This window comes from Gambusia affinis, linkage group LG19 (assembly GCF_019740435.1).
Source record: "Gambusia affinis linkage group LG19, SWU_Gaff_1.0, whole genome shotgun sequence".
In the NCBI taxonomy this organism is placed as follows: Eukaryota; Metazoa; Chordata; class Actinopteri; order Cyprinodontiformes; family Poeciliidae; genus Gambusia; species Gambusia affinis.
Genome location: NC_057886.1, coordinates 21,677,126 through 21,692,852, shown reverse-complemented (window position 1 = coordinate 21,692,852; position 15,727 = coordinate 21,677,126). Strand labels below are relative to the sequence as shown.

Below are 15,727 nucleotides of genomic sequence, written 5' to 3'. Positions count from 1 at the left end.
CGGTTGTGTTTTTCTTCAGTTTATTATTTCTTAAAGTTTTGGATTTATTTTTACCTTGTTGAGCCTTCCGTACAGAGCAGACGCCGATTCATCCATGAAGGTCGCAGTTTGGTTCTGGATGATGCGTGTTGTGGAATCAAAGAAGAAACGTTTCGTTGCCTAATTGTCAGCGACAGCGCCCCCTTGTGGGAACATTTATTGTCTGGAGTAGACACCTCTACAAAAAAGGAGACATTTTCAGTCCATCTTGTTTAGAGTCACAAATGCTACATGACTTTGCGGAAAACGTAAGTAATGTTATTTTTAAAGACTATTTGCTATTTTTAGCAAAAAATAAAAATTTGTACTTTCAGTTTAATTCTGTTTGGAATACCAATGTAAAACAGATAAAATCTATGTATGTTATTAATTAAAATCAGTTTAGCCAAAGGTTTTGCGAGCTGCTTATAGTGAATGCCAGTTATAGATTAATGATTTGGAGTTCGTTGCTCTTATTGATCAACTAATGATTAATTCATTAAGCGATTATTTTCTTAAAACTTGGGTTTTCTCTTGTATGACCGTATGTTGGTGACATAAAGGGCAACATGGGTGTTATAAAGGTGAAACTTAAAGAGCGTGTTGAGTGTTTCTATTTCAAAACTGAATTTTTCATCTCGTGTTTGGACCGTTTCATGGCCGCCATCTTTAATTCTGTATAAACGGTTCCGCTTAAGGATAACGTACAGGATGGCGGCCAAACTGCAACACTAAAAGATTAAATGGATCTCAGTTAGTCGATTGGAATTACGGTTAGCATCCCTAACTAAGATGCTAACATCCCTAAAACGGTGGTTTCTCTTTATCTGAAGCAATAAAAAAATAGACAACCACTAAACCTCAAATAAAATTTTATTGTAAAAACCGAATAAAAGTAACAGCATGTTGAAAATAAAACTAAGATGAATTGTTTTCAGCTACATCCCATAGAGAGTGAACATGAGAACAAGCTAACCGACGGCGGTCAGGCACTTCAAGGAAAAGAGACAGGAGAGCAATCTGTGTACAAATAAATACATGCCGTTCAGAAAGAGCGGAAACAAAACATTTAAAAGCAGAATACAGCAAGATGATACTTTGGAAGACAGCTGGCCAGATTTCACATCAACACGAGGATACAATAATTTAAAAGCCTCTAAACACAACCTGGAACTTTACATTGTTCTCATAAAAACACAAACTAGTGCAGGAGTAACATCCAGCCTTCAGGTCTCGTCTTCGGCTTTGCTTCCCACCACCAGAGGGCGCCGCTCCACCTCCGTGAGAGCTGAGTGGCTTGGATCAGTAACATGACGTCCTCAGGTTTAACAGTAAAACATGTTCTACAGTGGATGAGTAGTGCATTCTGCAGAGAGGCTGGCCTCCAGCTCATACACTGAATATGTAGCTGCTTTTTAAACACAGATGTGTCCGTTTGTGCTACAGCAATGATCACAACGGATGTTTGATACGTATATAGACTCTAATACTTTACATCAACTCTTTATATTTGTCTCTATTTTGTCATCTAGGTGCTTGATGTGTTAATGCTTTACACTCAAACCTCCAACCGTTTTCCTTTGAAGGGTCGATGTGGGGCAGAGGAGAGCATTAGCTGGTCGACCAAACTGGAATCACATGACATAAAAACCCACAACTCTTTAAACAACCACTGGTGCCCATTCGCTTGGTGTGCGTCCGTACTGGGAGAGGAAAACGGTCAGGTGAGTAAAAACAATTCATATTTAAAACCAAAAATATATTTTTTTATTCATTTTAAAGTTCGGAAAGCTTGTTAATGGCGATAAATGGTACAAAAAAGCTAGCTTGGTAGCCACGTTAGCAGCTACTTAGCATTAGCCTCCTCAAACATAACCCCCATTGTTGGTCCATGTACCAAACATTTACCCATCTAGCTGTGTTTAGTTTCACTTTGCTTTAAATTGTGCAACTTTGAGAGGAAGAAATATACTTGTGGAAGTCTATATTTGAATTTTGTTGCTGCTTCTGGCCTAAATATCTAGTTAATTTGCTTCTTAATGGTTGAATTAAGCCTAACAATCTTACCTGAATATCAGTAAGCTCCTTGTAGAATCTCTTTGCGAGATCTGGACCGTTCTGCATTGTAGGGATCTGATAAGTCTGGAAAAAATGAAAGAAATACAAAGAATTTGGCCCATATAATGACCGCAAACAAGAGGGAGTAAAAACCAAGAACATTTTTAAATTCCACGTACCTTTCCTTTATAAAGGAGGTTTCCAACGGGACAAACGACGCAGGCAGTCCCGGCTCCAAAAACCTCCAGAACTCTTCCAGCATCCAAAGCTTCGAGGAACTCCTTCATCCCCATCGTTCGCTCCGTCACTTTAAAATCGCCCTGACAGAAACAAACAAAGAACGACAAATATGGTTGGATAACCTCAAAGACTTTAGGTTATGGAGAATTTCACAGAAACAGCAGGAATGTGAATCAATTCTCTCTATTTAGGACAAACGTTTTGCTATGTGGGCCAAAATCGTGGATTTTGTTGTGGGCAAAAAATAAAAACATAAAATCAAGCAAATAAAGAAACATGATATTTATTGTAAAAGACGTGTAGCTTCCAGTTTCTTTTGGGCTCAATTGAATAAATTTATTTTCAGTAATAAGAACAGGATTTTTGTTACTTTCAAAACTTTTGCTGTTTATCCAAGTTGAAGAAAGAATCAAAGCTGGTTGGCTGCAGAAAAGTTGATTTTTCAGTAAAAGTTTCTCGATAAACCTGGTTTTACCTTTAGTTAAAACTTTGTTAGAAAGGTATAAAAGGTTTGTTTTGTACTTTACATTTTCCTGAGTTAGAAAATTATGTTTAACATTTTTTACCCTGATTACAAATTAAAAGTCTCCGACCAGAACTGGTTTCATTTTTGAATTGCAGTTGAGGCTTTGGAAGCTCAATAAAACTCCAGTTTGCATTAATTGGACTTTTAGTTGAGGAGGATGTTCTTCTCACCCAGGTTCTGCCCAGGTCCAGCAGGGACTGCCGGGTCACTCCTGGCAGGATAATGCCGTCCAGAGGAGGAGTCACCAGCTCTCTCTCTGCAGACACACCAACAGCTGATCGATTTCCACCGATACTCAATAAGATCAGGGGTCAGAAGGAAACCCACCTCCTTTGGTGTTGGTCCAGTAGATGAAGAGGTTCATGGTGCCGACCTCAGTGATCTGCTCATCCTGGCCGTAGAGCCACAGAACCTGCTGGCAGCCCTGCTTCTGCGCCTCCGACTGGACGGCGATGGTCGGCCCGTAGTTACTGGACAGACAGACACACACACACACACACACACACACACACAGATGTTTCTATTGTAACAGCTGGAATATTCACTTCACAGCTGCTCTGACTGCAGTTTTCTAGACAGAATAATCTATAATTAGATCATTTGCAGCTGTAGTTTTAGTTTTAGCTGAATGTTTGTGTTAAATAACCGTGGAAACGCAGCGATGCCCAGAGCTGAATCCCTTTCTGCTCCCCCGGCTGAGAAGAGCTGCTAAATCTGGATTTGGGGCGGACGCATTCCCCACCTTCTGATGGGACCGGAGCGGAGCGGCTCCCTGGGTGGAACCGGCGTTCGGTTATGTAACGATCTGGGAGCGAAGCAGCTGAACAAGCAGAGTCACACGGCGGCCTGAGCGACTGCAGGAAGTGAGGAGCAAAAAGCCTCCAGGCGGAAAAACAACCGTCGGTCCAAACTGACCCCAGATCAGAGGAGCTGAACAGAAACACAAAACTCCCGACTGCAAGTCGAGACGAGGTTCAGAGACAAACGATCTGAGATGAAGGGCAGGTCGACTCTCTGCCCAGGTAATCCAGAGAAAGGTTCAGATTACAGATTAACGTCATCGATTAATGATTTAATCCGAAGTTGGTTGATTTTGTCATAAACTAACAATTAATTGATTTTTGGCCATTTCTTAAAAAACTTCAGGGCAAAGTGAGAGACTTTTTGTAATATGCTAAATAATCAATAAGATATTATTAATTGATAATAATCAATAACTATTATTCATAATTAATAAACATTGTTTGTAAATACTCAGCGCATAAACAAAAATGTTTTCTCAAAAAGTAAATTTTTCAACTTTTGAAAGTCAAATCTTAAAAATTTTCTTTAAAAATTTGGATATTTCAGAGTTTGAAAACTCAAATTTTTAAATCACTTTTAGACAATTTCTTGAAAAAGATATCAATATTTCTGTGTCAAAGTAAAAACTTTTGAATCAGAAATTTCTGATATCTCAAAGTTTCAGATTTTTTTGATAAAACTTTTAACTCTCCAAACTCAAATTTCCAAGCTTTTTCTACAAGTTTTTATTTAATTTATTTTGTTAAAGAAAAATGTTAAAAGTTTCTTGGCATAATTTTATCCCTCCTTTTCTTTTATTCTGTCCACAATGGCCCTAATACACCCTGGTTGATTTTACCCAACTGTGAAGGTGGAATTTCCCATTTTCTGAGTGCAACTGGAAGGCAGCATGAATCCGCCCTGAATGAGGAGGATAAAAACTCACCCCCCCATCTTGTACTCCCCAACTCCTCCTTTCCAAGCTCGGACGAACGCCGGGTCCGCCAGCAGAGAAATCGGGTTGAAGGAACCCGTGGCGAAGTACGGTCCCACTGGGCCGACGATGACGAAGATCAGGGCCTTACTGGCTCGAGAAACGCCAAGAGACGGCTGGACGGGCAGCAGGAAGCCGTTAGAAACGCAGCCGGCAGAGCAGGGATTGTTCACGGATCGCCAAACTCACCTCAGTGCCGATAAACGTGGGTCGGATGTAGAGGCTGGCGTCCTGGGAGAAAGGGACCCAGTCCTGGTCCACCTCCACCAGCTTCTTGATGCACTGCAGCAGCTCGGTTTTATCAAACAGCTGGAATGAAAAGCACATCAGAGGATCATCCTTAAAATACTTCAGATTATTAATCAGATTTTTTTACTAGTTGGTTGGATGCATGGTTGGATGGGTGGATGACCCTTCAGTGCAGAGACTCACAGGAAGGCAGCTCCTCTCTGTGCTGCGATGCATCCTCTCCATGTTCAGCATCGGCCTGAAGAGACGGATGTGGTTGTCAACGCCACGAAACGCCTTCATGCCTTCAAACAGCTAAAACAACAAAAAAGACCAAAAAATAAACATTTAAGATGAGAATCCATGTTCAGCTGCTAGCTTAGCTGCAGGTTTAGCTGTTAGCTTAGCTTCATGTTTAGCTTCATATTTAGCTGCTAGTTTACCTCCATGTTTAGCTGCTAGCTTAGCTTCATGTTTAGCTCCACCTTTAGCTGCTAGTTTATCTCCATGTTTAGCAGCTACTTTAGCTCCGTGTTTAGCTGCTGGTTTATCTCCACCTTTAGCTCCGTGTTTAGTAGCCTTACCTCTATGGAGTAGTGCAGGGCGGACGTGGCCGGGTGCAGAGACAGGTTCTGGAAGGGTTTGATCTGCGGCGCGTCCCAGCCGTCCTTCTCGGACCAGCTTATGGTCAGCTGGAAGGGTTTGATCTGCGGCGCGTCCCAGCCGTCCTTCTCGGACCAGCTTATGGTCAGCATGTGGTCGGAGAACTGCTTTCCGAAAATCAGCGTGGACGGGTCGGGCTTGGGTTTGCATTCCGGGTTGCGTTCGATGGTGAGATCTGCGGCCTGGAGGCGGACGGGACGAGAGCAGAGCGGAGCAGAAAGACGAAGCCACGAAGAAGACAGTGATTGTTTTTGAGCCGGGTATTGACAGAGCATGCTACACAAACACAATACAGATACAGGATTATAATGGAGTCAGCTGAGACAGGGACGTCCAAGGATTTGGTCAGATAGGTCAAAATCGTCAAGTTAAAAGGATACATATCTGTATGGTTTCTAGTGCAAATATCTTAGCTAGGACAAAACTAACTTACAAGTAACTTTTCAGTAAAAAAAATAAAAAATATTAGGAGCTTGTATTAAGATAATAATTCCTTAATATTGTTAAAAAAGTAAGAGTTCCACTGGCATCTTTTTTCCATTTAAAACATGAGATTCCATGCCAAGTTAGATTCCATATTAAGGAATCATTTTCTTAAAATAACCTCCCATATCTTGTTGGAAAGTTACTTCCATGTTACTTTTGTACAAAGGTGTCCTACAGCCATTGTCGACAGAAAAAAAGAGTTAACTTCAGCCACAAAACTGTGACTTTGAGATACATTTCAGAAATGTTCTAGAGAAAAACATTGAAATTTCTGAGCTCCAAAAGTGAAACATTTCCTAGAAAAAACGTCGGCTAATTTGAATGAAAATAAGAAATTCCAAAGTTTTTTTTCCTCAAAAAATTTGAGTTTTTTTTCTTTCATTTTTTTTAAGTTTTCAAACTCAGAAATTTCCAGATTGTTTTCTAGAAAATTTCTGAGATTAATCTCAAAATGTTTAAGTTTTCTCTTGGAAATTTACTCGTTTTCTACCTACAATGGCACTAATACACCTTCTTAGCTTTCTTATTTCAAGTGGACAAAGATATTTGCACTAGAAATTATACAAAGTGTAATAATGAAGTAAGTATGCAATACTTTCACTAAACAATAGTCAGATTTGTTGTTGGAAAGTGATGTGTAAATTATTACAGATGTAAGAATTTTGCAGGTTTGCCTCATAAAAATTTTAGCAAATTTTCTTGGCATCACTTGGAAAAAATAGAACAAAATTTTGTCAATTTGGACTCCCCTGGCTTCAGTTCTGACTGGTTTGGGTTTAATTAAACTGAATTAAATAATCAAAAACAGAAAAGAGAGAAAACAGGTGAGAGGAGGAAATAGTTTTTAAAAATGAGGAAGCTTCTTTTTCCCCCCGAGGTTCTTTCTAAACAGAACGACGTCTGTCCAGGTCTTACCCGACTGGAGTTTCCTAATTACCTTAAAGGAGCTGGCGAATCGCAGGGCGCTGCAGGAGAAGGGGAGAGTCTGAACGAGTCGTGCATGGAGCGCCTGCAGACCAAACGACAAAGACTCAGAGGTTTTACCAGGCGACCTGCAGCTTTCTGTCCAAATAATCAAGAAACAAAAAGGCTGACACTTTGTCCTCAGTTTATCTGCAGGACAGGAAACCAGAGCAGCAGGAGAAAAGCTCAGATTTTTTTTGTTTGAATCCGTATCTCACTTTGATTTCTAAAAAAAGAGAAAAAGAAATGACATATATATTTTTAAAAAGTGGCTTTTATTTCAATCATAATGTCTGAGTTGTAATAAAGAGTATCAGATTCTAGCATATGAGAATTTTGTTTAATTACGAGAATTACATTTTGAAATTACGAGAATAAAGTTTCTTTAATGAGAAAAAATATAAATTATCCAGATCTGATACATTTTACTTTTTATTTTGAAATTCTCATAAAATTCTGACTTTGTTCTCCTAATATTATAAACTTATTCTTGTTAATTTAATACTCTGTTATGGAGTTAACCTGGATTCAAAGTTCAAATAAATAGAAGCGATAAAACATGTTTGTCAAACAAGATGGCTGCCGTGGATAAATCAACTCTGAACTATGGAAACCCCCAGCCAATCTGCACAATATATAACATTTATAACTGTATAATTAGACATGTAGTACGGGACACTACGCTACTAATGGGCTGCCATTACAAAACTTGACTAATCTGTCAGATTTTTGCAGATTCAGGACTCATTTTTAGTGATAAATGCAACAACTTTAAAGTCACACAAGCTTTTATTTTTTTAATTGTTTATATAATCAGAAACTCAGTTTAGCTTTTGCATAACAGGTTTTGTTGAGGATTTTGTCAATTCAAAAAAATAATATTTGTTTATTTTTGCAGCTCTTACCCAGCCTGTAGTTTAGTTCACTTCTAAAAACTAACGGTGAAATATGACTATAAATCAGTTTTTATCAATAGGAGATTCGTTTTAGGATCAACTTAAAGGTAAATTAATGCAGATTTTTCTTCTAAAACTCTTAATTTATTTAGCCAAGTTGGCTTTTGAGAAAAAGTAACTGGGTGCTTTTGGTACTATTTACATTCAAATTAAACTGAAAGCAAAAATTAGACTTAATAAAAGATGAAAACTTTTTGTTTTCCATTTTTGGAAGATTATTTTTTTTTTTATGGCCAGTGCTTTAAAGTGTTACGCAATGATCCACGTGGAACCTGATGATGTAATTCAGTTATTAAAAGATTAGGACCGCCTATTACCAGCTCAAGAACACAATAACCTACATGGACAAACAGAAAAAAATTTCCTCCTAATGGTGTTAGGAATGCAAGGTCAGAGTGTGATCCATTACTGGATTTCTAACTTAGTGAGAAATCCAGTAATTATATGCACGATGAAAGGATGATGCAAGTTTTGTCTGTATTGCCTCATCTGATGGGAGGTAACACAAAGCTATAAATCTGATGAGAAGCCTGGAAACAGAGGAAATATAACAAAAATAGCTAAATTCATGACATAACCATGCAAAAAAGGTCGCGTTTTTATTTTAGCAAGTACGGGAAGCAAAAACAGCCTGAATGGCGAAAGAAATTTTTGAATGAACCTTCTACAAATAGTCGAGTCACTAAAAACAAACGAACACGTTATCAAGTTGTGCAGAAATATAAACTATATTTAAACTGACACTACTAAAATATTAACTAAACAAAAGCGCCGAATTTGTTGTCATCTATATAAAATGTATATTTAGCCTTCAGTTTGTTGTTCTCGCTTTTATGTTTAGGACGAAGCTTTATTTTAAACCTTTCTAAATTAAGTCTGGTGAGGGATCTTCCCCGCAGTCGGATTCTTGGCGCGGGAACGATCCGATCTACTGTAACAGTCATGCCCATCTCCTCTCCTCTAAGTTTAGTGATTTATTGATCAGTTAAAGAATGTTTAACTCGGGTCATTAGTGTATACAGATAAGAGGCACATCGGTCAGTGAACTCACTCACCTTTCGGAGGGCTGCCATCTCCTCTGCGATGATAAACCGAGATTATTCGCCCGTGTGGAAACAAATAAAAATCCAATTCAGTTCCGCTCAGACGGATGCGCCAAACTCCTTCCAGAACAACTTGTACTAAAACAATTATTTATTAATAAAATGTTTTATTTTATTACACTTTAAAATTTCTGGTTTAATTAATTTTAAATTATTTTTGCTGGCTCCTTTTAAACACAAAAACGTTAGCAATAAATTACAGTATGAGGATTCAGGAAGTTACTGAAGGAGTGGCAAAATCCTGGCATCTGATTGGCCAGGAAGAGCAGAGTTTACTGTAGGTCAAACTGCTTACTGTTGATTGGCCATTCAGGAGGGGAGTAGCGCAGGTCGTGTTACGGTTGACCTGCATGCCAAAATACTCTATTCCCAAAGTGTCTGTTTTTATTTCATCCATTCATCCATTTTCTTACAGCCTTGTCCCTTGTGGGGTCGGGAGACATTTCACCCTGGACAGGTCGCCAGTCCATCGCAGGGCAACACTGTAACCCTGTTTTTGTTTTTAAAAACAGGTGTTTGTTTTTGTAATTTGCATTAATCCTCTGGGGTCAGAGACCCTTAGGATGGGATCTGACTCTTGAACCCGTAGTTGAGTTCAGCTCCTCCGCTGAGCAGCAGGTCGATGCCGGTGCAGAACGTAGCGTCTGCAGCCAGAAACAGAGCAGCCAGTCCGCACTCAGCCTCTGTCCCCATCCGACCCATCAGCTGTTGGAGGAGCATAGCAACAGAAAACAGGATGAACAAGGCTGGGACTTGTGTCTGGAAGCCTGCAGCTGTTCGTTCCCACAGTTGGTGCTAAGCTGTAAAATCCGCTCAACTCGCATATAATTAAAAAAATCTCAACTTAGTCAACTCCACAATTTAGGTTTAAAAGAAAACAAAACATGGTCGTGCTACGAAGTTAAGATGTCAGTTTCTGCTTTTAACAACTGAAAAAACTTAATGCACTGCAAAAACACAAAATCTTACCAATTATTTTGGTCTGGTGTGTGGCGGAATATTAGAACCATACTAAGAAACAAAATAAAATTACGAGAATGAAATCAAAACACTACAACTTTATTATCGTGCGACTTTACTCTCATGTTGTTGTCGTACGGCTTTATTGTTGCACGACTATTTTTGTACGACTTTCTTAACATCCTATTGTACTATTCTCACAATACTGACTTTATTCTCATACAATGTTATTCTTGTGCGTTTGTTTTTAAATTATTTTCTTATTGTGGCCCTAAAACTCTGTCGCACTAATGCAAGAGTACAACAAGTTATAAGTGAAATAATCTGCCAGTGGAACCAGAACTTTTTATTAAGGAATTATTTGAAAACTTATATTTAAGTTAGTTTTGTTTTATTTCAAGTGCAGTGAGATATTTGCACTAGAAACGAGACAAAAATACTTGGTGAGATTTTGTGTTTTTCCACTGTATTCAGTCCTTGACCGCTTCCATGTGTCGTCATGTGAGAACAACAAACTTCAGGGATTTTATGTGACTGAGACTAAAGTAAAAAGATCGCTCAATTAGGAAGTGGAAGGAAATTTATGCAAATATAAATAAACATTTATATTTGAGTAAACAAACTGGATTTGTAGGGGTATAAGAATAAAGAGGGATAGCAAACACTTTTTTACATTTGAATTTGTATTTTGAAAACTTCAGTCTTCAATTGTGCACTATTTAATGTTGGTTTATTAAATAAAAATTTAGAAAAGTTCAACAGTTCTTAGATTGAGGAAATAACAAATGCAAATCTTTCATGACTGAGATTTCAGAAATTGACCTCTATGAATGTTTTGGTTTAGATAAACATTAACTAGTTTCATCAGGTGCTAATCTAATTAGCATTTCATCATAACAGAGTTGGTCAAATTCCTCCTGCTGGTTCTAAGAATGAAAGTGTTTCATTTCACAGACCGGTTGTGGTGAGGCAATTTCTCCATTACAACAACAAAACACAACTAGTCAGAACATCCAGGTCAGCTGCTACTTTACACCAGCAGGAGACTAACTGTTTACCAACATAAAAGGCTTGAATGTTCAGCCCTGAATTCATTCTCCTGACCTCACCTGAGCATCTTCCCCCGCGTGGATGGTGGCTGCAGCATCAGCCGTCTGCGCAGCAAGTTCTTCCCACAGCGGTGTCATCACGTTACCTGGAGAGATGCTGCAACATGTGTCAGACACTCAATTATAATTAAAAAAATAAATATTACCAAAGGTATTTGTAGAAGCACAAATGTATTTTGCAAACTTTACATCTTCCAGTTTCTAGTGATAATTTTTATTTATTTTATATTATTGTGTAAGTAATAAATGATAGAGGTCAGCCACTTTCTGTAATTTTAAGAGATTCAAATATTTTCCAAGCTAGGTTGTTCTACAGATTAACAAAAAAACCTAAACATTTTACGTCCATTTTTTTAGGCCATAAATATAACATTTCCAGCTACATAAATATCACAATTTAAATAAATACATATTATATACATAACATTTAGAAGAATTAAACATGTATTTCATCTTTGAATCCAGATTTCTTAAATTATAAAGATAAATTAATTTTGTTTATTTATATTGCAGCGATTTATAAAAATCATCTCAATGTATATATAACTAATATAATCTTCACAAGAATAAATTAAAGATTAAATATCTTTTAGTGCTTATTATGACATATTTAAGCCTTTTCTCTTCTTTGCTATACAGTAAAACGTCAAAATTTATTTAAAAAAAATAACTGAAACCATGAAAATACAGTCTAAATATTTAATAGCAATTATTTAAAAAATACGAAGAGTTAAAAAAAATCATCACAAATATAATCCAACTTCCTTCAGCAATATCACTGAAGTTGGGTTGGGCTCACCAGTTCACTCTCACGTTGTGTTTACTCTCATCCACAGCCATCGCCTTTGTCATGGAGATGATCGCCCCCTTGTGGAGAAAGACGTGCATTACAGAGCAGTTCTGACTGCATTTTAAAAGCTTCATCTTGACATTTTTACTCACTTTAGTGGCGACATAAGGCGCAGCATCTTTCTGACCGATGGTGCCCACAAGACTGGAGATATTAATGATGTTTCCGTGACGCTGACGCAAATATGGTAAAGCAAACTGCAGGGAAGACATATTCAGAATGATGGGTTTTTGTTTCTTTTGAAACAGAAACATTCTGGATTAGATACAATTTAATATTTAATATGATGGAAGGTATTTGAAAGGTTATTGAGGTTATATAACACTGAAAAAATAACAAAAACTGAAATTGAGAAACCTTCTCCGTGAACTGAAATAAATAAAAACGGTAATTAATAGGGAAAAACTACAACTAACTGAAACTATATCGTGGGTTTATAAAACTAACTAAAATACACTGAAATTGTAGAAATAATATCCTTCATATTTGTGTTTATGAATCTATTATTTAGCCTTTACTGATGTGAATTAGATTTCTTAACAGGTGTTCTGTTTATCTGTGCTACCTGTAAACCCGTCCTACCTTGTGGTAACGTGCATGCGCACATCGATGCTACGTCACGTACTGCTTATTCAGCAGATTTCTTATAAATATGTCCTACCTTTGGAAGTTTTGTTTCATGTGTTTTATTTCATCGAGGATTACGGTAAGCTTTATTTAATTTATTTTATGCCTGGCTTTCGTTAAGCTGCTGTATTACTTCATGTTTTTATTTTTACATGACAGGCAGCTTATAAATGGCTTTAGTTTGCCGTCTGCGAAGTTGTTACTACTGTAAACCAGTCATTGTTTGGCGGTTAATCATGACAAAAGACGTTGTTTTTTGGGCTATTTTGTCCCTATATTTTAAAATATTTTAGTGTAATTATACTCTTTTTTATTATTAAACTTTGCTAATTAGATGTAGGTAGTGATACTATGTGGGACTGAAGCTGTAATAGCCGTGTAAATATTAATCATATCCAATCATTTCAGGTGCACAGTGACCTACGCAGTTCGGTGAACACATTGTGGTGGCGCTGCATTTCATAAAGTCTGTCATACAGCGCATCAATGCGCAAAAAAGAGTTGCAGTGATCTGTATTTGTGTTTAATTTAATTCCAATAAAACCCTGTTTCCCCTGTCTGATACTGTTTTATCCTTACAAACACCTTTGTATTTAAAATATCTTGTAAAAGGAAGGATATTCTAGTAAAAGGATTAGTGCATACATCTACAGCTTTTCTTTTTTAACGGGTAGAATTTTTAGATAAAGGAAGTGATCTTCTTGTGGTTTCGTCATGCATATAAATTGTTCCAATGCTAAGCTAAGCATAACTCCTAAGCCCGTCACTAAAATAATGTTATCCAATATATTTAACTTTAACACAACCCGCTATAGTTTTCTGTTTGTAAACATAACGGCAGCAGTTTTGGACGCGTAGCACCGACAGATAGACTTAACGATCTGTCGGTGCTACGGTAGGAAAATCTGACGAGGTAGCACTGATAGTCAGAACACCGGCAGCAGTTTACGTCAGCTGCAGGCAAATTACGACACTGATACTCCGCTTGTCCGCAAAATGGCGACGGCAAAAGTTAAGCGAAATAGTTATCAGTTGATTGCTCAACAATATTTAAATACTTGAAAAAATTATCTTCTGATGAGTATTCATCAATGTTTACATGATCACAATACAATGTTTTGACATTTTTGAATTCTAGACTTAAAAATTAACCAAAATAAAAACAGAAATTACTTTGGAAGCTAAGAAATAGCTAACGAGGTTCAGATTCAGCAGATCCCTGAACTCCTCTGCCGTGGTTTCATCGGTGGGTTTGTGAGGAGGATCTGACATGGAGGATAAAAATAATTTAAAAAGCAACACAAACTCAGACTTTTCGCTTTCTGTTGATGGTGTCTTCCGGAGGAACAGACTCACGCCAGCCTGCGTTGTTCACCAAACAGTCGATGTGTCCATGAAGCTCCACGGTGACTGCGATCAACCGCTGAAAAGGAAATGGCCCACATTTATCTGTATTTTAATCCATAAAACTTAAGCATTTTGCTCAAAGTACGTAGAATCTGTATTTAATAATGTAGCCTATTGCTTCCCTTTGTCGCTCCTCACGGTAAAGGAAAGATGTGTGTTGGTTTTCTTTTTAGCTAGTAATTATATGTAATAAAGTGGCTTCTGAACTACAATCTGACAATTGCTACAAAAATTAAAAAAATATTAAAACAACAAAAGAATTTGATTAGAGCCATCCTGTCAGCGAGGGGAACGGTAAGTAAATATATTAAAAGAAGCTCTTAAGCTTCTTTTTATAAATTAAAAGAAGCTTAAGAGGCTTCTTAAAATTTTATGAAAATTTTAGCATCAGAAAATTTTTATAAGAGTAGCCCAGTTAAGTACATATTATGGCATCAACTACGATTACGGATTATTTTATTAATTGATAATCCTGCAATTATTTTGGCGATTAATTAGATTTTTTTAAAAGGCAGATTTTTAATTTAAATATTACTAGAATGAACTCCTACAGGAATAAAGTCATGTTATGAGAAAGAGGTTATAATAATAATGAGAATGGTAAATTGAGAATAAAGTCACAATAAAATCATAATATTATCACTTTAATCTTGTCATTCTACGACTATATCATATATTTTGAATTTATTCTCGTAGTTTTACTTTATTCTTGTAATTTTATCTTTATGATTTTCTTAATACTCTGTAGTGCGACTGCACTCATCTAAAGATTAATTAAGAAAACAGCTTATTTTCATTGACTTACTGTAATGGGACCGTGTGCATCTTTTTTTATCACCTTACCTCGATCTGGTCTTCCTTTGTGACGTCACACTCCACAAACTTGCACGAGCCTGGTCCCAGCCTGCTGAACTCCGTTTCTAGAGCTTCACCTGCTGCAGCTGCAACACACGGTCGCTGCAAGTGACACACTCTGCAGCTATTTGTTGGCGTTATTGTGTTTTATTTACGCATTTTGCAGTTTTTGCACTGCTCAACACCGACCTCCTCTTGCGCAAAACACCACTTTGGCCCCATTTTCCACTAAAAAAAAGACGCAAAAATAATCAGTGCTCCATTTCTTTTTTGTAATCTTAGCAAACATGCACTGTAAAAACAAATATCCACAATACCAAACGCTTTGACAATCCCTCTGCCGATGCCTTTGGATCCTCCAGTGACAATAACCACTTTGTTTTGGTAGCGCAGCGGCATTTCGGTGCTCAGCGTTTATCTGCAAAACACCACAAGTTATTATTTGATCAAAATTTGAAGCTGACTGCTTCTCTCTCCTCTATGCTTTGTCAAATACTGCGCAGTTGTCGTCAACTGTTCCTAAAGTCCAAAGTCCCACAAAAACTCGTTTTGCTCTGAGGCGTTCAAGGTGCGGAACAAACAATCGGATATTCTGCAATTCGCTGCAAAACCCAAACAATTCACGGAAGGCTCAACTTTCTGGTACATAGAGAAACTTGAAGACAATTTACCTTACTTTATTCACGCAACCATAAACGTAACTATATCTGACATTACACTGTAAAAAAGAAACCTATTTCGTTGATATTAAATAGTTTTTTTTTTAGATAAAATAAATATTTGTTTTTAATAAATTATTTCAAACTCAAAATAATATTACACAGAACATTAAAATGTGAATTACAACATACATTTTTTAAATAATATAAATAATTGTCAAGAAATAAAAAAAATACATTTT

The 15,727-nt window shown here is 37.2% G+C and overlaps 1 protein-coding gene across 2 annotated transcripts; it reads right to left on the bottom strand.

Moving 5' to 3' along the window:
- Positions 1 to 873: 873 nt before the first annotated feature.
- Positions 874 to 15,327, bottom strand: LOC122822617 (branched-chain-amino-acid aminotransferase, cytosolic-like). 2 transcript variants are annotated; one of them, XM_044101460.1, is made up of 19 exons: positions 15,144 to 15,327; positions 15,016 to 15,054; positions 14,815 to 14,912; positions 13,921 to 13,987; positions 13,738 to 13,829; positions 12,030 to 12,134; positions 11,887 to 11,954; positions 11,088 to 11,184; positions 6,934 to 7,005; positions 5,586 to 5,692; positions 5,432 to 5,525; positions 5,052 to 5,162; positions 4,809 to 4,928; positions 4,572 to 4,735; positions 3,170 to 3,312; positions 3,013 to 3,098; positions 2,256 to 2,396; positions 2,086 to 2,160; positions 874 to 1,721 (listed from the first exon to the last, which is right to left on the bottom strand). In XM_044101460.1, the coding sequence occupies exons 1-19, from the start codon at positions 15,223 to 15,225 to the stop codon at positions 1,680 to 1,682; spliced, it is 1,803 nt and encodes a 600-aa protein (XP_043957395.1). In that variant the 5' UTR covers positions 15,226 to 15,327; the 3' UTR covers positions 874 to 1,679. The 2 variants fall into 2 exon arrangements, with proteins under 2 accessions (XP_043957395.1, XP_043957396.1); XM_044101461.1 differs by lacking the exons at positions 11,088 to 11,184; positions 11,887 to 11,954; positions 12,030 to 12,134; ... (3 more) ...; positions 15,016 to 15,054; positions 15,144 to 15,327 and adding an exon at positions 8,971 to 9,232.
- Between the last annotated feature and the right edge of the window lie 400 nt (positions 15,328 to 15,727).